Source organism: Syngnathus typhle, linkage group LG9 (genome assembly GCF_033458585.1).
Source record: "Syngnathus typhle isolate RoL2023-S1 ecotype Sweden linkage group LG9, RoL_Styp_1.0, whole genome shotgun sequence".
In the NCBI taxonomy this organism is placed as follows: domain Eukaryota; kingdom Metazoa; phylum Chordata; class Actinopteri; order Syngnathiformes; family Syngnathidae; genus Syngnathus; species Syngnathus typhle.
Window position 1 is genome coordinate 5,167,911 of NC_083746.1, and position 21,494 is coordinate 5,189,404.

General features: G+C 41.4%; 8 protein-coding genes across 14 annotated transcripts; 3 read left to right on the forward strand and 5 right to left on the reverse strand.

Annotated features, from left to right (window-relative positions):
- The first annotated feature begins 43 nt into the window (after window positions 1-43).
- Window positions 44-2,429, forward strand: LOC133160174 (uncharacterized protein C2orf80-like). 4 transcript variants are annotated; one of them, XM_061287802.1, is made up of 9 exons: window positions 44-185; window positions 274-373; window positions 866-947; window positions 1,241-1,323; window positions 1,405-1,498; window positions 1,578-1,655; window positions 1,722-1,809; window positions 2,025-2,137; window positions 2,262-2,429. In XM_061287802.1, the coding sequence occupies exons 2-9, from the start codon at window positions 333-335 to the stop codon at window positions 2,319-2,321; spliced, it is 639 nt and encodes a 212-aa protein (XP_061143786.1). In that variant the 5' UTR covers window positions 44-185; window positions 274-332; the 3' UTR covers window positions 2,322-2,429. The 4 variants fall into 4 exon arrangements, with proteins under 4 accessions (XP_061143786.1, XP_061143788.1, XP_061143787.1 ...); XM_061287804.1 differs by having other exon boundaries at window positions 119-185; window positions 1,264-1,323; XM_061287803.1 differs by having other exon boundaries at window positions 119-373; window positions 1,408-1,498.
- A 145-nt stretch (window positions 2,430-2,574) lies between these two features.
- Window positions 2,575-4,606, forward strand: LOC133160175 (gamma-crystallin M2-like). 2 transcript variants are annotated; one of them, XM_061287808.1, is made up of 3 exons: window positions 2,575-3,275; window positions 3,354-3,596; window positions 4,283-4,606. In XM_061287808.1, the coding sequence occupies exons 1-3, from the start codon at window positions 3,267-3,269 to the stop codon at window positions 4,553-4,555; spliced, it is 525 nt and encodes a 174-aa protein (XP_061143792.1). In that variant the 5' UTR covers window positions 2,575-3,266; the 3' UTR covers window positions 4,556-4,606. The 2 variants fall into 2 exon arrangements, with proteins under 2 accessions (XP_061143792.1, XP_061143790.1); XM_061287806.1 differs by having other exon boundaries at window positions 2,575-3,596.
- A 1,354-nt stretch (window positions 4,607-5,960) lies between these two features.
- On the forward strand, window positions 5,961-6,724 carry LOC133160050 (gamma-crystallin M1-like). The gene is made up of 3 exons (XM_061287586.1): window positions 5,961-6,013; window positions 6,086-6,337; window positions 6,405-6,724. Exons 1-3 carry the CDS (start codon window positions 6,005-6,007, stop codon window positions 6,678-6,680), a joined length of 537 nt encoding a protein of 178 aa, XP_061143570.1. The 5' UTR covers window positions 5,961-6,004; the 3' UTR covers window positions 6,681-6,724.
- Window positions 6,725-7,843: 1,119 nt separating this feature from the next.
- Window positions 7,844-8,959, reverse strand: LOC133160150 (gamma-crystallin M3-like). Its single transcript, XM_061287757.1, has 3 exons — window positions 8,921-8,959; window positions 8,604-8,843; window positions 7,844-8,174 (listed from the first exon to the last, which is right to left on the reverse strand). The coding sequence occupies exons 1-3, from the start codon at window positions 8,933-8,935 to the stop codon at window positions 7,896-7,898; spliced, it is 534 nt and encodes a 177-aa protein (XP_061143741.1). The 5' UTR covers window positions 8,936-8,959; the 3' UTR covers window positions 7,844-7,895.
- Window positions 8,960-10,736: 1,777 nt separating this feature from the next.
- Window positions 10,737-11,811, reverse strand: LOC133160149 (gamma-crystallin M3-like). Of its 2 annotated transcripts, none has more exons than XM_061287756.1 (3): window positions 11,751-11,811; window positions 11,316-11,558; window positions 10,737-11,049 (listed from the first exon to the last, which is right to left on the reverse strand). In XM_061287756.1, exons 1-3 carry the CDS (start codon window positions 11,778-11,780, stop codon window positions 10,774-10,776), a joined length of 549 nt encoding a protein of 182 aa, XP_061143740.1. In that variant the 5' UTR covers window positions 11,781-11,811; the 3' UTR covers window positions 10,737-10,773. The 2 variants fall into 2 exon arrangements, with proteins under 2 accessions (XP_061143740.1, XP_061143738.1); XM_061287754.1 differs by having other exon boundaries at window positions 10,737-11,052.
- A 1,784-nt stretch (window positions 11,812-13,595) lies between these two features.
- LOC133160160 (gamma-crystallin M3-like) lies at window positions 13,596-14,404 on the reverse strand. The gene is made up of 3 exons (XM_061287772.1): window positions 14,344-14,404; window positions 13,984-14,226; window positions 13,596-13,904 (listed from the first exon to the last, which is right to left on the reverse strand). The coding sequence occupies exons 1-3, from the start codon at window positions 14,374-14,376 to the stop codon at window positions 13,626-13,628; spliced, it is 555 nt and encodes a 184-aa protein (XP_061143756.1). The 5' UTR covers window positions 14,377-14,404; the 3' UTR covers window positions 13,596-13,625.
- A 1,675-nt stretch (window positions 14,405-16,079) lies between these two features.
- On the reverse strand, window positions 16,080-16,837 carry LOC133160161 (gamma-crystallin M3-like). 2 transcript variants are annotated; one of them, XM_061287774.1, is made up of 3 exons: window positions 16,792-16,837; window positions 16,476-16,718; window positions 16,080-16,408 (listed from the first exon to the last, which is right to left on the reverse strand). In XM_061287774.1, the coding sequence occupies exons 1-3, from the start codon at window positions 16,798-16,800 to the stop codon at window positions 16,136-16,138; spliced, it is 525 nt and encodes a 174-aa protein (XP_061143758.1). In that variant the 5' UTR covers window positions 16,801-16,837; the 3' UTR covers window positions 16,080-16,135. The 2 variants fall into 2 exon arrangements, with proteins under 2 accessions (XP_061143758.1, XP_061143757.1); XM_061287773.1 differs by having other exon boundaries at window positions 16,080-16,411.
- A 1,722-nt stretch (window positions 16,838-18,559) lies between these two features.
- Window positions 18,560-19,356, reverse strand: LOC133160052 (gamma-crystallin M3-like). Its single transcript, XM_061287588.1, has 3 exons — window positions 19,272-19,356; window positions 18,953-19,195; window positions 18,560-18,869 (listed from the first exon to the last, which is right to left on the reverse strand). Exons 1-3 carry the CDS (start codon window positions 19,278-19,280, stop codon window positions 18,594-18,596), a joined length of 528 nt encoding a protein of 175 aa, XP_061143572.1. The 5' UTR covers window positions 19,281-19,356; the 3' UTR covers window positions 18,560-18,593.
- Window positions 19,357-21,494: the final 2,138 nt, after the last annotated feature.

The following is a 21,494-nucleotide window of genomic DNA, read 5'->3' on the forward strand; positions in this document are numbered from 1 at the left end:
TTCTGACTGACTGGACTGTTCATGATGAATGCGTGTTGGAAGCTCTTCATAAATGATTCAAGTCCGCTTGTTCATTTGAGACTTGCCTATCGTTTCCCATGTGAGGGTCACCACATTCAGTCCAGTCTTGCTGGGCACAAACATGTAATGTAGACATCTTTTGATCGCTGTGTACAACCATTTTGGTGAGTACAAATGTGTTTTGCATTGTATCGATTCAGCATTTGCACCGCATTGGGGAAGCGAGTTGATTTAGATTTTATTTTGCTCCAGTTTCTGTCGAGCTGTTTTCTGCAGCTACTTCTGTTGAACAAACAAGACTCGTTGCCAAAATGGAGTCAAAGCAGCTGAAAAGAAATGTTGAATTTCTCCTGTGAGTACCTGTACTTTGTATACACATTACAGGGACAGTGTGTAGACATTTCTAATTTTTCAATGCCATCTAGCGGTGGATTCATTGAATGCATTGACCTAAATTTGAAGCGCGTGCATTTTGAAGCACCCCAACTGCAGTGCCACACTTTGCAAGCCTACCAATATCTTTAGCAGAGACTCAAACAAAATGTCATCATAGACTTCCTGTAAGGTGAGAGCCCTGACGCATATAATATTAGTGATTACTTGACTTACAATTGTAAACAAAAAAAAATGTCATCACAGACTTCCCATAAGGTGAGAGCTCTGACCCATATATTAGTGATTACTTGACTTTTGATTGTAAACAAAATTAATGTATGTTGTTGTGATAGAACATTTTTATGCATATTGAAATTAAGTATTTATAATGAATTAATCTGGAATTTCTACTCACTGTTCCAATAAAAAAAAAAAGTGGATTTTATTTATCTCGCTTTCCTGATTCCAGGGGTGAATACGTCGGGCAGAAAATCAGAGAAAATTCATTTGACCCCAGAGGAAAAGGAGCTTTTACAGTGCTCGATGACCTGGTAAAAAAAAAAAAAAATCTTTTTACTGCTCACACTTTGAATTTTTTCTTCATACAACATTTGTGTTATTTTGTGTGTGCTAAATAATATTTAAAAAAAAGTCATATTTGGGGTATATCTATTGAAATATATATTTTTTGAGGATAGCGTAAATTTTTTTACAACTCACTCACTCCCATCTACACACACACGGCGATACATGCTTTTCATTGGTTTACTAGGCAATTAACAAAATGGCAGGATGCAACTCAGTTTTACGTCTTTGATGCATTTTGTTGGTATGGATATTTTAGGCTCACTATGATCTTGCCATCAGCGTTGATGTTTGGTGGCTGCAGGAGGACCCAGGACCCAAAGCACAGGACAAAGATCTCATGTAGGGTATCTACTGACCATCGACCAAAATCAACAAAGCAAACACAAATATATAAAATCGTTTTTTCCTCATTCACCACAGTAGACGGCGCAGAATTCCAGGAAACTACCAAATTTATGGTAATCGCTTGGCACGCGAGGCCATGATCTTGTCATCCTTTGCTGGCATCATCATGGTAAGCAGTGTCACTGTATGTATATTAAATTTACGTGCAACGCATTAGTACTGTGACCCACTGACCCGTCCGTCTTCAGAGCAGCCTGCCAGTGGAGGAGATCCTGGCTCTTTACAGATGTAACCCTGTTGCCTCCTACCCTGACACACGCTCCAAGGTACAACACTTGAAATACATACTGCAAATTAATCACCATGACAACTTAACTGCCTCTGTTCTCCAGGCCTCCATTGTGTGTCCCTTCACGCTCTCCTACCACCCATTGGCCATGCTGAGCTCTTACAAGGCTGTACAACACTGCAGGAAACACAGTGAGTACACAACAGGGTGGGTCCTCTGAAGACTCGTTTAAAAGTTGTTTTCCCATAGTACCAGTTTGTCAAAAAACCAATACATAATTGACTTTCAGAGTCTGTCAATTTTAAGTTCTGCATAAACACATCCTGTGTTCGACATTTCCAACTTTGGCTTTTGGGGTTCAACCTAAGGTTATTGATTGTATACGCCATCTTTGTCCCTCCTTCAGATCAGAAGTTGAAACGATGGCTGTCGGAGAAGACAAAGGCCCATGTTCCCAGTAGACGAGTCCCAGCACAATCCATGTCCTCGTCATCGCTCGCCTCTTCCCCTCGCTTCAGCGTGAGTAGCCGTTTTTCCTTGTCAGCACTTTTGGGGGTAAATTCTTGATTTGATCACCTCGTCTAATCAAGTCTTTAAATTTAAACAGTCAGTAATCCTCACCTCTATTCTGTTTTGACCTCAGGTGGGGGGTGATGGTGAGGAGGTAACTTGCGGTGTCGCCAGTGTCCTTCTGCATGACTGACAACGGCTTATCAAAATACGTATTAACCGTCGATTAGAACTGAAACGATGGAGGGGACCACATACAGATTAAAAACATAGTCATTAAAAAGTTCTTGTGAAAATTAAAGGGACAGTGTCTAGAATTTCTTTTGCCATCTAGTGGCAAACTCATAGAATTGACCGGGCTTAGGTGGGCCGGCCTGATATACTGACAAGAGCTCACGAACTGACTGACAATCGGCTGATCCACATGTTCAAGGTCAGCGGTGTTACCCACTGAATCCTCCTAATGATTTTTAAGAAAGTTATGTTAAATTTATTTGAACTTCAATACACAAAATCTCATAAATGGTGACTGACTGGCTCTTGATGACAGCTAAATCCGAATCTCAACCTAACCTTTTGGGAAAAATAAGTATCCCACCGTATTTAAAAATCCACATCTACCCAGCTATATATATTTTTTAAGTGATTAAATCTTCGTGCTCTTCACCTAGTAGGTGTTTAGGGTGGCATCTGATTGGTCAAAATCAGATAAAAGTTATTTTTAACCTGGCATTTTTAAAGGTTTACAAACCTTACTAAATCCTTAGCATCCTGTGTGTTAGCAAACATGAAGTTGCTGCAGTGTGGACAGCAAGCGGCTCACTTCACTTATTATGCAACACAGCAGGAGTGAACAGCGCTTTTCCGTATTGTTCTGCCACTATTGTCCACAGGATGTGTGGATACCATACTAGTCCTTTCCTCGTCCATTAACGTTAAACCCTGTTAATTATTTATTCTCTTTTTGTGTCAAATACAAATCTATATTTCTCACCCCATGTCGTGGTCCAACAAAAAGGTGCACATTTGCCAGTAGCGTTCATTTATAACTAGCGGACCATTTGAATAACAATGCTTTGTTTGTGCGGAGGTGCTATAAAAGGCCCTGGAAACATGAGAAATCTCTCCAATAGACACCATGGGCAAGGTAGGCTCCTCTCGGCTGGCATCGAATCATATTTTAGTCCTTTTGTTTAACATCACGCAACCACCCGTCTCCCGACAGATCATCTTTTACGAGGACAAGAACTTCCAGGGTCGCAGCTATGAGTGCAGCAATGACTGCACAGACCTTCACTCCTTCTTTAACCGCTGCAACTCCATCCGGGTGGAGAGTGGCTGCTTCATGATCTACGAGCGAGCCAACTTCATGGGTCACCAGTACTTCATGAGGAGGGGAGACTATCCCGACTACCAGAGATGGATGGGTTTCAGTAGCTGCATCCGCTCGTGCAAGATGATTCCCGCAGTAAGGGCTCAGAGTTCTGCCTTTTAATTTGTTCTTAAAGCTAGACCGGTCATTCCGATCAAATCTATTCTGCTTGTGAACTAGGCGACGTCTGTTGTTCTGCCGCGAGATTCCAAGCAAGAGTAATCACTCCATTGTCCATAATTTGGCCTCTGGTTTCCAAATATAAAAGCTTGCCAATGTCCACAGTTCTCCCTTTTTGAGTTTTAAATGTTACCCCGCTGGTTTCGTGTTTTGAAAATCTTGACCTGTCAATCAGGTGACAACCAATCCACTTTTGGTCTCTTTGCCTAATGCTAGACTAATCATTTTGATATCCATGATTCTGCGTCTGGTTTCTATTCCTAAAAGCTGGCTTGGTTGTTTTGATGTTTGCAATTGTGGTTTCCAGATTTAAAAGTTAGGCACAGATTTTGGATTGTTTCCTGCGATTGTGCTTTGAGTTTCTTCACTTATAGTCGACAGGTAGTTTCAGACTTAAAAATAGACTATGATGTCTGTGACTCGGTCTCTGGTTTCTGATCATGTTTGTGATTCCATTACTGGTGTCTGTACTCAAAATATAGACCAGTTTCTGTTCATCCTGTCCATAATTTTGCCCTTCATTAACATGACTTAAAATGAAACGAGTCATTTTGAGAGCCTTGCAAACCCAACTGTCCCTTCCGATGTGATCCCTCCCGCAGTACCGAGGCTCGTACAGATTGCGTATCTATGAGAAGCCTGACTTCAGCGGTCACATGATGGAGTTCATGGACGACTGTGCCTGTGTATCCGACCGTTTCCACCACCGCCATATCTACTCCTGTAACGTCATGAATGGCTACTGGATCTTCTACGAGTACCCCAACTTTCGAGGGCGCCAGTACTTCCTGAGGCCTGGCGAGTACCGACGATACCGCGACTGGTGCGCCACCTGCGCCATCGTGGGTTCCTTCCGGAGGGTCACAGAATTTTAGCCATGAGATTAAAGCCTTGCTGTAAATATCAAACGCTTTGTTTATTAAAGATGTCGGATTTTTAACTGGCTTTGTAATCACTTCCTTCTTGACATACATTTTTTGTATATATATATATATATAAATAATATATATACACACACACACACACATATATATATATATTTATATATAGCTGCTTCATATATATATATATATATAAAATATTTCAACAGTTTTTACTAGTCTCTGATTTGAAAACTAGTTATTCATCTGTTGTGTATATATGAATAACTAGTTTTCAAATCAGAGACTAGTAAAAACTGTTGAAATATTTTAAAAAGATGAATGGTAATAAAATTGCTAGCAATATCTCCAGTTTTCAAAAGTTAAGACAATTTGTAATTTTAGGATTGACACATGAAGTCTTCATGGGCCACATAAAATGATGTGCCGGGTCTTATCTTGCCCCCGGGCCTTGAGTTTGACATCAAGGCTGAAGTCATATATATTCATATATATAATCTTAGGCTTGACTGTGTCTCCAATAACCACCTATAATAATTATACAATAACTATAACAATAAACCCCAAAATAGATAAGTAAATAAAAAAGACAAACCGTTTTCCACATAACGTTGCAGTTGGAGATTGAGTGCAATCAATTGGATGAATATTTACACATTACTATCTTTTGGCTCAGGATCAATATGCATAAACAGCAAGTTAATTTATATCACTTATTGTTATTCTGCAACATTTATTTTGTCATTTTATACTTTTCCTGCCGGCATAAATCATAAGCGGTTGTGCTAACTCCAGGAGCGGCCCTTGGACTCTATTACACTGACCCTTCTTCTCACCCTTAAGAGTGAATTGATTTTGTACTTTACATAAAAAGATAATATGAAGATTTTTTTTTACTGAAAAATTAACAATTTAAGAACGGGTACCCCATAGGATTTGAATGGACCTTTATTTTATATGTGCCAATTCTGTTGGTCTGTTGAAAAGGGTATGTGGGGGGGGGGGAAAGGTTTCAGAATAAATTATATTTACTTCTATATTATAACTTCTATATCAATTATATTTACATATATATAATACTTTGTAATTATACAGTAAATAGCAATTTTCCGGTTCCGGTTCTGAGCTCATCATAGAGTATGCGGTCTCCCCAGTGGCCATGATCACACCATGTCTGCAGAAGCTTCTCACTGAGCGAGTCCACACAAAGCCTGTGCGCACACATAATGCAGGCGATTCACAGGCAGAAATGTATGGATGGAGAAGCATTGTTATGCATTTATAGACCGTGTTCAGCAAAAAGTCAGTCTGCCGATTCATCAGCTTTGCACATTTGAATAACGACGCGTCGTGGCCCCAGGGATTTTGTATAAAAAGGCTTCGGAATCATGGGGTTAGCAGAGCAAATTGAACCCTCCACTGGGAACTACCTAAACCATCACCATGGGCAAGGTAAAGCTACTCTTGCAAATGGTTGGATTTCTCTCATGGGCAAAGCAAAAATGTCTCTGATTTCTTTTTCAGATCATCCTTTTCGAGGAGAAGAACTTCCAGGGCCGCTCCTACGAGTGCCTGAACGACTGCACCGAGCTGACCTCTGTTCTGAGCCGCTGCCAGTCCTGCCGGGTGGAGAATGGATGCTTCATGGTCTATGAGCGCTCCAACTTCATGGGCAACCAGTTGTTCCTCAAAAGAGGAGAGTACCACGACCTGCAGCGCATGATGACGATGGGAGTGACTCTGGACTCCATCAGATCCTGCAGACTGATTCCCTCTGTAAGCAACCGAGCAAAACCTGAATCATACCAGACACTGGTCTTGACATTTGCCATTTGAATTACAGCACAGAGGGCAATTCAAGATTAAGATCTTTGAGCGAGAGAACTTGAGCGGCCAGTCCAACGAACTGCAGGAGGACTGCGAGAACATCATGGAGCGTTTCCGCATGAACGACATCCTGTCCTGCCAGGTGATGGAAGGCCAATGGCTGCTGTTTGAGCAGGCCCACTTCCGTGGCAGGATGATCTACGTGAAGCCCGGTGAGCACCGCAGCCTCAAAGAGATGGGCCAGAGCAACATGAAGATCATGAGCTTGAGGCGTATCACTGACATGTGCTAGAACTCTGTACTAAGCTTCAATAAATAAAAACAATGTCTTCATAAGTACCTTTGCTTAGTTGGTGTTCATTCAGTAGCTAAAATCGCCCTGCAGACAGACATACCCTCATTCATCAATTTGTTCTCGATAACATTGACTTGTGTTCTAGTCATGAGCGCGGAATTCGAAACCAAAACATTTAGCAATTGATCAAACTGCTTCTCCAACTCACTCCATCCACCAAATCCCTCCTACGGCAACTCCCCAAACGGAGGTGTTGCCTACATGGATGATTCCAGTGAAAGGGTCCGATAATTCAGTTAACGATACCACAGCCGCTTTTGCCTTGTGTTACCTGCTAAATTGGCACAAAAAAGCCTTAAAGTTGAACTCAATGTATCTAAGGATTCAAACGGCTGATGCAGATTCCCCCATGAAAGTAATTAAATATGTGCTCAGCACGTCAGCGAAAGCTTTCAACATAATGGTGTGTGGTGATTGCTTCCTGATTGTCAAACATCACTCTCTGATTGGGGCTGATGCTGTTTTGCCTTCAACATGCATCGAACCCTTACACACGGGACACAAAGCCAGGAATTTTTACCGTTCCAGCATCCCATACGCGGGACAGTTGCTTTGCATGGAATTTGCCAGGGAATTTCCGGGGACTTGCCAGGGAATTTGCGGCTACTTCCCCAATGGAGATGGTTAAAAAAAACTTGGAGTCCTTGGAGATTTGCACAATGCCCAACATTTTAAGATACAAATTACTGATGGTGTACGGGTACACTCGCCTGACTGGGGGACGGTGTATATGTGGTTGTGGTTGGTTGTTCATCTCTATCTATGCCCTGTGACTGGCTGGCGACCAGTTCATGGGGTAGTTTGCTTTTTGCCGGATGTCAGCTGGGATAGGCTCCAGAACCCCCCGTGACCCTAAACAGGATCAGCGTTGTTTAGAATGGATGGATGGATGGATTTTAAGATATAATCATATCTTCAGGCTCAGCGAACACCTAAATCAGACAGGTGTAAACACACAAAGGGGGATACATGGGGTATCCAAGTTAGCAGAGACTGTTTCCATGCTGTTTCTTAGCAAGGTAGTTCAAATGGGTATCATCTAGGTGTGGTTCCACTATACAGTATATGAGTTGCATTGCAGAGGACAAGACACCAGGAAGTAGATTTAAAAGTGATTTTTATTTAAAATCTTGTTTTGCTCCACAGCTGCTTCTAAGAGCAGGATTCCATGATGCGCTTCATGCTCATGATGCGAGTGCCACTCATGCCCATATCTCTGAAGCTCCTGTACTCGCCAGGCCTCAGGTAAATCATCTTGCCCCTGAAGTTGGGTTGCTCAAACAGCAGCCAGTGGCCATCCAGCACGTTGCAGGACATACATTCGCTCATGCGAAGGCGGTCCACGATGTTCTCGCAGTCCTCCTGCAGCTCGTTGGACTGGCCGCTCATGTTCTCCCGCTCAAAGATCCTGATCCTGAACTGGCCTCTGTGCTGAAGGTTCAAGCAAGAGAGGGAAAATTCAGCAACGTGGGCTATTTCAAACAGATTTCTTTTTTGGTAATGTAGGGTTGGTAGCATAGTGGTCCACAAATCTAGGCAAGGGTTCTCGGTTTGAATGTCCTCCCTGTGCTTGTAAGGCTTTCCATCGGGTAAACAGGTTTTATCTCACAGGTTAAAATCATGGATGCTAGGTGACCGAGGGTTAGAGTCAATGTTATGAATGTTAAGAAGAAGTATCTTCTTGAAGGATACTTGAACATGGTCCATGGATTGCCAATTGAACAACCAATCTGCAACCTAAGACAAAGCCACACCTTCCCTGAGTGTGAATGATTGCTTGATGTGCAGAGCCCCACGATGCCAAACTCATTTATGACCCTGAACAGACAGTGGTCGACATTGGATGGCAGTGGTACATACCAAGGGGATCATGCGGCAAGACCTGATGCAGTCACTCATGCCGATCCGCTGGTAATCTGAGTAGTCGCCCCTCCTGACAAAAAACTGGTTGCCCATGTAGTTTGTACGGTCATAGACCATGAAGCAGCCGCTCTCCACCCGGCAAGAGAGGCACCTGCTCAGGTAAGAGGACATGTCAGCGCAGTCGCTGCTGGTCTCATAGGAACGGCCCTGGAAGTTCCTGTCCTCATAGAAGATGATCTGAAAACCGAGCAGTCATAAAGGATTAGATTAAGGGATTATCGCATGAAACACATTTTCCCAAAGCAGAGATCTACCTTGCCCATGGTCATGGTTGCGGTGGTGCGTGTGGAAGCCCAAACAGACTGCTCAATTTCCTCCACGTCGCCCGGCTGCTTTTATACCTGACCTCACGCCTGCAGCATACATGACCCCCCATTGTGCAAAATCCTGACAGGGCAACATGCAGCAGAGGCCCCACCGCGTGCACGGCAGCAATTCAAAGAGACCTTCAAACACATCGTGATTTGCGGTGGTAGCAATTGTTGGGAAGAGGCCCCACTTGCATTGTCTAGACTGTTCAGAGGCAGAAAAATGGTTTCCCACAACACAAAAACCTTCCTGAAGATCACTCCATCAATACATTTTTATGAACATATATTGCATAAAACAAAGTAGTAGTCTCCTTAACACAATTCTTCTATGTTGACTATGACTAATATATAATAACTTTAACTGGTAAAAAGTGAGGAAATGAAACCACAACTAACAAACTCACTTTAAAAACTAATCAGCATTAGTAATCAACATTAGTACACAAGAGTCTCAATGATATAAAATCTTTAATGAGATATTGAGAAACGATTATAATCCATAACTCATTGATCACCAGTGCTTTCCAACATGCTTGCAAAATATAAGGCTGTCATAAGCATTTTCTTTAATCGATTATCCTATAGATTATCCAATAGATTTTTTTCTTTCTTTGCAATCATGACATAGAATTGTAAATATGAATTTATATATTTTTAAAATACAAACAATGAGTATTGATTATCTGTTGTCAGAAAAAGTGTTTGCCGTAACAAATGTCCACTGCTCTGTGTTTCTGCATTCTGCAAAAATGATTTAAAAATGAATGATTTTGAGTAATTATTAACCATAATGTTATTCTGAATCTCCCTGAATGCGAACATATTTTTGAGTTTAGCAGTACCCGCCGTTCTGAATTATGAAGTATGATGTGATTTCAATGCATTGAAGTTCAGTCTTGATAGTCCAACAAACAGGAGACAATTTTATTTGTTTGTTTACAATTATTAATGATGATAATGTTGTGTGTGTGTGTGTGGTGTGCTTTATTGGATTGCCCAAGTACACCTCACCTTTAGAACAGTAAGCATCCTTTTTAATCACTCAAAGGGAAGGGACGCTAACAGTGGTAAAAAAACAAACACAAACTAACAAAAATGGCATCTACCACCATGCTTTAAATCAAATATAGGGCAAATGCGTTACCTTTGGAAAACCAGTGTCACCAGCGTCACTGTAATTTTAGTTATGTTACCATTTATTATTTGGCACAGAATAGTTGAGGAGCTGAACTAAAAATATTAAATATGGTGGCTAGTCTTCATAATTCACACCTCTAATCTACAGTTATGCTTTATGGATATGGAACTATACATTGTAGTATGTCAAAGCGCTGTTACAAGTAAAAATATAGTGCTCCTTTTGGTCTTGGTTGCAATATAATATGTGTGATCTATGCTTATATGGCAATATATAATATCTATTATATATTTTAATATATTTTCCTATACATACATTGCAATATATTTTTGTTTTGTAAGGGATCGAACACAGGCTCAGTTGGGAGCCACATATGAATATTTAGCTTGTGGCGGCATATTGTAGGAATTTATAGTCGTTTAACTTTTAGATCCAAGCTCAATTGATTACTTTTTCGAGGAAATGTAGTGTAGTTTGCTTCACCAGCTAATAAGCTTGATATTTATCTCATTAATTTAGCAGCCTATTAAGCAGAACGTTAAGATGACTTATCAATATGGCAGGATTACATTAAAAAAACCTGTCTACAAGCACAAAAAAAACCACAGGAAGGTAAACTGATACATTTGCATTGCTTTAATTTGACAAAATCAAACATTTAGCATGTGTCCACGATACGTTTCATGCTCATAAAGCGAGTGGTGCTCATGCCCATCTCCCTGAAGCTGCGGTGCTCGCCAGGCCTCACGTAGATCATCTTGCCGCGGAAGTTGGGTTGCTCAAACAGCAGCCAGTGGCCATCCAGCACGTTGCAGGACATACATTCGCTCATGCGAAGGCGGTCCACGATGTTCTCGCAGTCCTCCTGCAGCTCGTTGGACTGGCCGCTCATGTTCTCCCGCTCAAAGATCCTGATCCTGAACTGACCTCTGTGCTGCTTCGGGGAAAGTAAAAAATTACTTTTCTCTGTCCTACAATCAGAGGTCTACCCCATCACGATCAACATTAAAATACAGTAAAAAGCAGTCCCAAGTTATCCTTAAAATGTATATTCCATATTATTAAAAGCCACTGTAACATTATGCACAGGTAGGCAATAGCACAATTCATCTATAATGTATCGGAAAAGTTAAATAGAAATTAAATAAATTAAACAAATTAAATAGAATCCTAACAAAAGCCACAGCCCTTTTTACCTACCATAGGGATGATGCGGCAGGACTTGATGCCGCTGGTCATGCCCATCGTGCTGATGGAGTCAGCGTGCTCGCCCTTCTTCATGAAGTGTTGGTTACCCATGAAGTTGGGGCGGTCATAGACCATGAAGCAGCCGCTCTCCACCCGGCAGGACTGGCATCTGCTCAGGTAGGAGGAGACGTCGGAGCAGTCGCTCGTGCACTCGTAGGAGCGGCCCTGCAAGTTTCTCTCCTCGTAGAAGATGATCTGGGAAAGTAAAGTGGGATTTAATATTGACTTGTTTAGCCTTTTCAATGTTGCTATATGAGCTCAATGTGGTTCCCTGCAAGACAGCTGCTGCTGAATTCCTTTAGCTGTGCTACCATTTTTGTGATTTTGTGAAATAAAAAAAATGGGAGTTTGTAGATATCCCTATTTTACAGGATATGGAATGCTTACCTTGCCCATGCTCATGTCAGTGGTGGTCATGTTTGTCAGGTGAGCGGCTGCTGCTGGCACAGAACTGATGCTGTCCCCTTCCATGTAACCCTTGGTTTTATACCTGAGTGCGCCCCACGCTGTCAGCGGGTCCCCATTGTGTAAAGCCCCTGAGCCAGCAGTATGCTATGGAGTGCGGCGGGGGGCCCGTGTCACATGTCTAACATGGTGGTCTCGTGGCTAGGCTCTTGAAGACCAAGTAACACAAGGCCTTTTGTATTTGAAATGAAAAAAATGGCTGGTTTCATTGTGCTGAATGATGAGTTAGAGCCGATGGAAACAAAGAAAAGGGATATCGGCAATACTGTAGCTGCTGTACATTCCTTATTGAAAGTTACATTTAATTAAACTGTTGCGGCAAAAGAATTCAACTTGGAAATGAAACAAATGATTGCTTCAACAATTTGCTATAATTCTTTGGTAGCGCTTCCATTGTTTACTCATTTGTTTATATTTTCAAAGACGATTGACCTATTGTTACTTTACTAGTTTGATAATCGATAGCTGTTGAATGTGTTCTTCAGTGAGCCACTTTATTAGTTTTAAGAATCAGTAATGTCTCCATTTCCGCTGGTTTACTCCATAAGATTTTCTGTTGGCATTTAAACACAATTTAATGAAAGCTTTATAGGGGTAGGCTTACAGTAGGGGCGAACAATAGTATTGCCCAATCTGTTCCGATAGTCACTGAACTTATGGAACCAACCAGAGCAGAGTTCTGACATGGTAGATTTTATCAATGGGGGTAGATGTTGCTCCACCTTCGCAACTGGTGGTAGGTTGCTTCCCAAAATATTTAGGCAACATATTCCGAGGTGGAAGTGGCGCATCGGTAGATTAAACCAGATATTAGTGATATACAGCTAAAGGTTACAATTATTTTGAACGGAGAAAATTGTATCTGCTTCCTCCGCTCACTTTCACAAAGACATGGAAAATCATTGTTTTATAATGTTTATTACATTTACAATGTCACAAATGCACTGAAACTGAGGTTGGTGGTTGCCTGGCAAGGCAGATGTTGATCCCTGGTACTGGCGCAAGAAATATACATCGACATTTTAAACAGTATTGTAAAAATTTGTAAACAAGACAATGTAAAAATACTCATATCATACCTATAGATTATTTTCCCTCTGTGAATTATTACTATTAGTGCTGCACTGATGAGGTGAGAACCTTTGAGATTTGCCTCCATGATTTGTTTGACAGACAATTGATTTTATTAATCTTATATTCGATACATTGGGGTCTAATTCTAGAAACCCCACTATTTGGCGGACTGTGTGCGTGTCGGATTCCGGATTCGGCTTTCCTGTGTGGAGTTTGCATGTTCTCCCCGTGCCTGTGTTGGTTTCCTCCAGGTACACCGGTTTCCTCCCACATTCCAAAAAAACATGCACGGTTGGTTAATTGAGCTAATTGAGTACTCCAATTTTCCCTTAGCTGAGAGTGTGAGGGGGTGGGGGTGCGGTGGCATTTTGTGCATCACCATAGTCTACAGCAGGAGTCCCCAATCCTCAGGGTCCGGTGTCCTGCATGTTTTATATATGTCATCCTGGTACAACACACCTAATTCAGATGATCAAACAATCAGCAGGGTGTGTGAATGCTGGAGAATGATCCTGATCATTTGCAGTTGCAGCAGGAAGACAAAAATCTGCTGGCTCATAAAATAAAGCCGACAATATGTCCATAGAGGAGGTGGACTTATAAAATAAAGTAAAAAAAAGTAAATGATAAAATAATAAAAAATGATAATAAAAAATTGTACAAATCATGAAATATTAAATAATACATGACACTTTATTTAATGGATACTAGTTTTGTTTTATTTTAGTTGCATGAATCTGTGATGCGCCTCATGCTCATGAAGCGAGTGCTGCTCACGCCCATCTCCCTGAAGCTGCGGTACTCGCCGGGTCTCAGGTAGATCATCCTGCTACGGAAGTGGGGCTGCTCGAACATCAGCCAGTGGCCCTCCATCACCTGACAGGACATGCACTCGTTCATGCGGAAACGCTCCATGATGTTGTCGCAATCATCCACCAGCTCGTGCGACTGGCCGCTTAAGTTCTCCCTCTCAAAGATCTTCATTCTGAACTGGCCTCTATGCTGCAGGGAAAGTGTTCGGGACAAAGCGTTACCATCTAGCAAGGTTTCTAGCTTTGGGCGGTCATTGTTTTCTACTCACCATGGGAATCATGCGGCAGGACCTGATGCACTCTCTGGTGCCCATCATGCTCAAGGCGTCGGAATACTCGCCCCTCCTCATAAAGACCTGGTTACCCATGAAGTTGGGGCGCTCATAGACCATGAAGCAGCCGTTCTCAACCCGGCAGGACTGACACCTGCTCAGGTAGGAGGACATGTCGGAACAGTCGCTCGTGCACTCATAGGAGCGACCCTGGAAGTTCCTCTCCTCGTAGAAGATGATCTGGGAAAGCAGGAAGAGAAGCAATTTGTGGGCATTACTAAATATTCTAGGTTTGCCAGATCAACCTTGAACAGTAGGCCATTGACAGGTGAGTGGATGAATTAAAATGTGGTGTACCTTGCTCCTCATGCTGCTGGTTGTGTTGCTCATGCTGGATGTGGATGTGCTGCTGTGGTGTGCCGTACCTGCTTTAACCCTTTCCTTTTATACCTGACAAAACGTTGGCCCCTCCCCTTCACAAAGCCACGAGTCAGCGACTTACTATTGACACTCAGAACACAGAGGTTATGCCCATAATTTCAGAGCAGGAGGAACCTTTCAGTCTTTAGCTTTCATGACAGGTTGCATTTTCAGCAGTGTTAGTCACATGACTAGTTCCAACTGACTTTGGATTGTTTAGTTGGGTAATGATTTTGGTCTTTTAAATGGATTTTAGCCATAGATTCCTTAATAACAACATTTATATAGACATTATCGACTGCAATAAACTAATTAGTTGCCAAAGAAATTCCAAATGGCTGCATTTTCCAAAAAATACATTTCTGTTTTATTTACGAATCATTCCATCAGTACATTTCTGACTCTGACTTTGTAATAAATAAATCTTCCAATCTAAACAATAGCAAGAGAGGGACAACACAGAACTCAAAACAGTAACATAAGCAACATATGCTTGTGTAATTCACATACTTAGTAAGGTGTTAGACAGTGATAGCGATTATCAAGTCACTGTTCAGAGCAAGTCGGCACCCAAAAGTGTGTCCCGCCATTTTGGGTGGGCAAATATAAATTTGAATGTACTTGTATATATATATATTTTTTTTTTGTAGTACAATATGGATTCAAAGAAATAATTTGTCAGGTAACACAATCATAGAAAGAATTTCCACCAAGTTAAAAAGCTTTAATTTAGTGAGATGCAGATTTGCTGAATTAAATAATTGTAAATATGTAAACAATTGGTGTTACCTATTATTTATATTTGTAGCGTAGGTAGCGCAACATTTTTAAATGGTAAATCAACACCGGTTATTTAATGCGGACTTAATAAAACTTAAGTTCAGTCAAAAAAATAGGAACTGGTAAAATGGTAAAACAACAGTTTCCGTTACTGAAATGTTATCTGTTGCGATGGTCCACTTTATTTGCTTTTGGCCACGTCACTTTCTAAGGCTTGATTTGGAATTTGCCACAAGAAGGAGTCATACAACATACACTGAAAAAACTACTTTGAACTATTAATGAAGGCCTCTCCCAGTGAACTGTTTTTTTCTGTGCTAAGTTTTAAATGGGATGGGTGCATACTGTGCATCCTTTTTACCCGTGTTAAATCAAGCAAAACACGGCCTTATTTGGTGGCTGCCTTTCCTAAGATAATCGGAGCAACCAACTTATTTTTTTTCTAGTTTAGTAATGTATTGTATTTCTCTTCCACCACCACTTGGTCTTTCATTTCAAACTTAATTTTGCACTTGGGTGCTTTCCTAATTTTTCCATCGGAGCCACTGCACCTAAAATGCAAAAGCCTCTTTGAAATACAGCAGTCTTCTAAAATGAACATACAATTTCGCGCCTACTTTTTGCGGTATTAGAAAAATCTGTTAATAATTCAGTTTATTTTCATAACCTAAAATTCCAGTCCAAATACTTTCCAAGGAAGAAAAAAAAATGCCAAAAAGGTAATATGTTTAGAAATGTAGTGTTGACTGGGAGATTATTGATAAATATGATGATGACCATATAACATGCCTGTGTCTCAAATAGAACAATGATAAACTGATTTCCTCATTCTCCTATTCTGAAAAATATGTTACCAGTGTGTAATAATGCTTGCTTAGGCAGAAAGTGTAGTTTTTATGTTTTTTATTTATTTATGTTCTTTTCAGAGAAACATTGCAGGGAACAACTTTTACATATCCATGATGCGCCTCATGCTCATTAACCTCATGCTACTCAGGCCCAGCTCCCTGAAGCTACGGTACTCGCCGGGCTTCACGTAGATCATCTTGCCGCGGAAGTGGGGCTGCTCGAACATCAGCCAGTGGCCGTCCGTCACCTGGCAGGACATGCAGTCGTTCATGCGGAAACGCTCCATGATGTTGTCGCAGTCTTCCATCAGATCGTGGGACTGGCCGCTGAAGTTCTCCCTCTCGAAGATCTTCATCCTGAACTGGCCTCTGTGCTGCTTCGGGACAGTTTGTACATTTTAAAACCCGTCGTCAACGTTTTGTGAAATTTCTCTCGCCTACCATGGGGATAGCACGGCAAGACCTGATGCAGTCCCTCATGCCCATCAAGCTCATGGAGTCGGCATATTCGCCTCTTTTCATGAAGAACTGGTTGCCCATGAAATTGGGACGCTCATAGACCATGAAGCAGCCGTTCTCAACCCTGCAGGACTGGCACCTGCTCAGGTAGGAGGACATGTCGGAGCAGTCGCTCATGCACTCATAGGAGCGTCCCTGGAAGTTCCTCTCCTCGAAGAAGGTGATCTGGAAAATGGATTCCTGAGTTTATAAAACCATTTCAGAAGAGATTGCTTAAGGTATGGATTTGAGCGCTTACCCTGCCCATGGTTGTGCTAGGTGTGTTGGTTTCTCAGAGACCTGTGATTCTGCTTTGGTAGCAACGCCACCGTGTCTTTTATACCTGGCCAAACCCAAAGACTGCAGTCACCATTGTGTGTGAATCGCTGACAGAGCAACATGGTATGGAGGCCCTATGGAGTGCTGAGAGGCATTGGTCACATGTCCAATTCGACCGCATACTCGGGGAGACTTCACAATCACGTTTTATGGTACAGAAAAATAGAACAATGAGCATTTTCTTAAGGCTTCCAATAGTGACTGGGACATTAGCGTCCGATTTCCTGAAAACACGCCGCATGACACTGTGATCCGTAAGCTGACAATTTATAGGCATGAGTATCCTTTTGTTCGCCTGCAACAATAGTCTGACACGTCTGTATACAAAGCATCGGCCGACAAACAAAAGTGATTTTGCTGGTGAATTGTGGAGGCAAGCGGCTATGTATGCTTGGATTTATGTGGAAAAAAAATAGATGGTGAGCAGTGAGACTTTGAAACTGTTCTGTTAATCAGGTCTGACTCAAGTCATCTGTGGTGTCATCAACATGGTGTGGATAGTAATTCCACAGTCTTTGGAGTAAAAACACTCATGGCAAATTTCCATTTGCGTTCTCCAGTGGGTTCTGAAATCTTAGCAACTGTGGGAAAATGTCTGGATGGGAACAAATCATTTTGCAATATGAAGGCGGCAACGGGAGACGACAAGGTGACCCAAATGCAGGTAAGCAGCCAACTAATGCAGGATATCTTTATTATTATTTTTTATTGACACAGGAATGGGCAAAGACACACTTTTTGTCTGATGAAATAACAAACACAGTGAAGTAGTAGGTAGTGAAGTAAATCAGAAATCAGAAAATTCAAGCATCATCTTAAAGTTTCTCATGATCTCATTAAAACTATTGCGATCTGGATCAGGAATGTCCAAACTCGGTCTTCGAAGGCCTCTGTCCTGCATGTTTTTATTCCTCCAATACGCCCGATTCAATCGATCAGGATAGTTATCGAGCTTATTCATATGCTTGCTGATGAGCTGTTCATTTGAGTGTGTGGAAGATGGAAACATCTAAAGCATGCAGGATAGTAGTCCTTGAGGACCGCAGTTGGACATCCCTGATTGAGACGTTCATGTGTTTGATTGCGGCTTCCACTTTCAAAAACAACACACCAACACGATACATCACAATTTTTTCTTTTGTCTGGGAGTCCTCCACGATGCAACATGACAAATTTCAAACAAGGTTCCTAAAATATACGTAATGTAGCAAGTACTTATACATTGCATCAGAATGGTTGTCCACCATTGCAAAGGGTGACCCTAAGTAAAAACTTCCTGGGTCATCCTGTAAGACCTAGCGCTCGAGGAGAGTCTCTGTTCAAACACGAAAACGTTATTTTTCAACAGTGCCAAGTCATGTTTCTGCTTAGGTTCTTAATTCTGGGGTGAATTTACTACGGGCCTTCTGTGTGAGTGGTTCGAACTCCGCCCGGCAACAAGTGTTGCAAGTGTTTCTGCCTATATTGGAAAAATTACAAGTTTATTTTATTTTTTTATTGATATTTATGTTTTTATTCATATAATTAATATGTCTTTATTTATTATTTATTCTATTTTTTATTGAATCTTAAATGATTTGTGTTGTGATTTATAGCATGACCATTTGACTTGATGAGTTTATTAAACAATTTATTTTCAAATAACACCACTTGTGTGATTGAAATAAAGTACAAGACCAAAATTTAGGAAGTCATGATATTTATTTGAGCAACAATGTACAATTAGCATGAATCTGTGATGCGCTTCATGCTCATGAAGCGAGTGCTGCTCAGGCCCATGTCCCTGAAGCTGCGTTGCTCCCCGGGCTTCACATAGACCATCCTGCCTCTGAGGTTGGGCTGCTCAAACAGCAGCCAGTGGCCCTCCATCACCTGGCAGGACATGCATTCGGTCATGCCAAAACGCTCCATGATGTCGTTGCAGTCGTCCATCAGTTCGTTCATCTGACCGCCCAGGTTCTCCCTCTCAAAGATCTTGATCCTGAACTGACCTCTGTGCTTTTATGGGGATCATAGCAAAGTCAGGAAGTAGTCAAAAGAGCAGGAACATTCCCGGGGCATTTGCTGTGTGTTAGACCTACCACGGAGATCATGCGGCAGGACTTAACACCGCTGCTCAGGCCAATCAGATTCATGTAGTCGAGGTACTCGCCCCTCTTCATCAAGTGCTGGTTGCCCATGAAGTTGGTGCGCTCGTAGATCATGAAGCAGCCGCTCTCCACCCGGCAGGACTGGCACCTGCTCAAGTAGGAGGATATGTCGGCGCAGTCGCTCACGCACTCGTAAGAGCGACCCTGGAGGTTCCTCTCCTCGAATAAGATGATCTGGGTGGGAAAACAAAAGCATCTTTAATTTGCTGGCATAATAAAGTGAAATAACCAGTTGAGGTGGTTTACCTACCTTGCCCATATTGATGGTGGTGGTCTACTGGATCGTTGACAGAACTGAGCTTGAACTGACACCTCTCTGTCTGAACATGCCTCATTTATACCTGACAAAAGACAAAGACTGCATGCCCCCTATTGTCTAATGTCCTGAGCAAGCACCTGACTTTAAAAGCCTATAGTGTTGTGTAGCTTGCATGTATACCCACAAGGTCATTATGTCCACGTGGAATTTTCCCTTGATAGAAGACTTACATTTGTCTTTTTGTCACCAACTTTAAATAAATATATGAAATGATTTGATGCAGAGTAAATCAAGCATGCCTGGCCCATGTCTAATCTAACATGTACCAACTATGAGAAGTGTTTTTTTTGTGATTCCTGGTGTGTATGCTATAATAATATCAACATAAATTGAGTAATATTTTAGAATATTTTATCTACAGAACAATTATCATCATACTTTGTACTTGTGATGCCATTTTCACCCAAGAGCATGTGACCAAATGGCTGCCCCCTCTGATATGGATACAAATGTGTGGAGTTTGCTGCTTAATTCATATTCCACAAACATAATAATAATGCTGTGTTTGGACCACTGGGGGCATATTACTGTAATGATTGCTTTTTACTTGACTTCCATTCAAGCCATACTTGCTGACATTTTATGAACACATAACAAAAAACAATAGTTTTCGGGGCGATTACATCCGAGATGTGTGCTTTATTGGCCAGATGTTAAACATCTGGTGCCAGGACAATTGAGGGCTCCTCCGGCAGCTCTTCGCTTTGACTTGGACATCCACTTTTTCATTGATTTTCATATTATGTATTATTTGTGCTCTCGCTGCATCCATTGCAGCCTGGTGATCCTGAAAGGGGGATCCTTCTATCCGTGGTCCCTTCTCAAGGTTTCTCATTTTCCCCTGGCAGGTTTTTTTGAGTTTTTCCTTGCCCTTTTGGGAGCTTAGGATCAGGGGATGCTTTGAGAATAATTGTAAATTGTTGTCTATGTGAAGCCCTTTGAGACTGCTTGTGATTTAGGGCTATACAAATAAACTTGACTTGACTTGATCCTTTGAATTATTTGATCGAATGTCATATCATGGGGGTTGCATGGCAGGACCTGATGCACTCTCTGGTGCCTATTACGCTCATGGAATCTGCATGCTCGCCCCTCCTCATGATGACTTGGTTTCCACCAATTTTGTGTCAAACATCCCAAGTATGACCTTTAATAACTATTTTTCTAAATATCACAAACAAGGTGAAAACTGTTTCATAGTAGGTGAAAATGTGCAGTTTTAGAGCCACACAAATAAAACCGTAGCCTACTAGTTAAGGTGGCGTGAAGTTAGGTGACTACACTGTAAAACTGTTTAAAATTCAGAGACAGTGTTAAAAAGAGTTGCATTGATGCCACGTCTTTTGGTAATGATTGAAGTTGACTTGTTCAGCATCATTTTGTTCTTTGCTTGCACGATAGAATGAAACTTCCCTAAGGTAGATGAAACTTTTATATGCAGCTATTTAATGGAAAAAAAAATTCTGGTTCCAAATGTTTAAAACAGATTGGCCAATAGTTGTATTTCATGTGACGTCACCTTGTCACATGGGTTACACAGCCAATTGGGTTGATGAATATGTTTTGGTGACCTTTTTTAGGACTGGTGACACGCACACCTAACCCTCTTCAGTCTAATGAGCATATTTTGTCGTCTGCTTGACAAACGTAATGCCTTTTCTCCAAAGTTCAACATCTAAATACAAAAGGAAGGACTTTGATTGCATGGAAGTGTTTGTGTGCAAAGGTCATGTTTGAATTAACTGTGTCTGGAATTCCCAATCTGGAAAACAAGGCCTTACCAGTTTATGTGAGTATTGTTTTGCATGAAAACCTTTCGGGTTTTCTCATTTGGTCAATGCAGGCCTGTGGGAAATTGAGTTGTGTTTGTTAATGGTTTAGTGTCCATTCTATTTGGCTGCTTTGTCATTTTTTGAATCAACCCCTCTACTTTCAGGAAAATTGAGAACATCTTCATGACGATAAGGCATTAAGTTATTTCTTTCTGATTAGTATTACCTGAATGCATTTACAATGGACTAATATTGGCATTTTATTTCCCAAATACATTATTTTCCTAATGGACTATACACTATTTTCATTAAACCGCAATAGCTCAATTGTCTTTTACACACACGCACACACACAGGATCAATCTGATGGCAATCATTAGTA

Coding starts and splice junctions, on each gene's coding strand:
- LOC133160174 (XM_061287802.1), top strand. CDS start 333: ATGGAGTCAAAGCAGCTGAAAAGAAATGTTGAATTTCTCCT. Junction 1,499..1,577: donor CCTTTGCTGGCATCATCATG/GTAAGCAGTGTC, acceptor GTCCGTCTTCAG/AGCAGCCTGCCAGTGGAGGA. Junction 2,138..2,261: donor CCTCTTCCCCTCGCTTCAGC/GTGAGTAGCCGT, acceptor TTTTGACCTCAG/GTGGGGGGTGATGGTGAGGA.
- LOC133160175 (XM_061287806.1), top strand. CDS start 3,267: ATGGGCAAGGTAGGCTCCTCTCGGCTGGCATCGAATCATATTTTAGTC. Junction 3,597..4,282: donor CGTGCAAGATGATTCCCGCA/GTAAGGGCTCAG, acceptor TCCCTCCCGCAG/TACCGAGGCTCGTACAGATT.
- LOC133160050 (XM_061287586.1), top strand. Junction 6,338..6,404: donor CCTGCAGACTGATTCCCTCT/GTAAGCAACCGA, acceptor TTTGAATTACAG/CACAGAGGGCAATTCAAGAT.
- LOC133160150 (XM_061287757.1), bottom strand. Junction 8,175..8,603: donor CTTGCCGCATGATCCCCTTG/GTATGTACCACT, acceptor TTGAACCTTCAG/CACAGAGGCCAGTTCAGGAT.
- LOC133160149 (XM_061287754.1), bottom strand. CDS start 11,780: ATGACCACCACTGACATGAGCATGGGCAAG. Junction 11,559..11,750: donor CTGACATGAGCATGGGCAAG/GTAAGCATTCCA, acceptor TTACTTTCCCAG/ATCATCTTCTACGAGGAGAG. Junction 11,053..11,315: donor CCTGCCGCATCATCCCTATG/GTAGGTAAAAAG, acceptor CTTTCCCCGAAG/CAGCACAGAGGTCAGTTCAG.
- LOC133160160 (XM_061287772.1), bottom strand. CDS start 14,376: ATGAGCAACACAACCAGCAGCATGAGGAGCAAG. Junction 14,227..14,343: donor CCAGCAGCATGAGGAGCAAG/GTACACCACATT, acceptor CTGCTTTCCCAG/ATCATCTTCTACGAGGAGAG. Junction 13,905..13,983: donor CCTGCCGCATGATTCCCATG/GTGAGTAGAAAA, acceptor CTTTCCCTGCAG/CATAGAGGCCAGTTCAGAAT.
- LOC133160161 (XM_061287773.1), bottom strand. Junction 16,412..16,475: donor CTTGCCGTGCTATCCCCATG/GTAGGCGAGAGA, acceptor ACTGTCCCGAAG/CAGCACAGAGGCCAGTTCAG.
- LOC133160052 (XM_061287588.1), bottom strand. Junction 18,870..18,952: donor CCTGCCGCATGATCTCCGTG/GTAGGTCTAACA, acceptor TCCCCATAAAAG/CACAGAGGTCAGTTCAGGAT.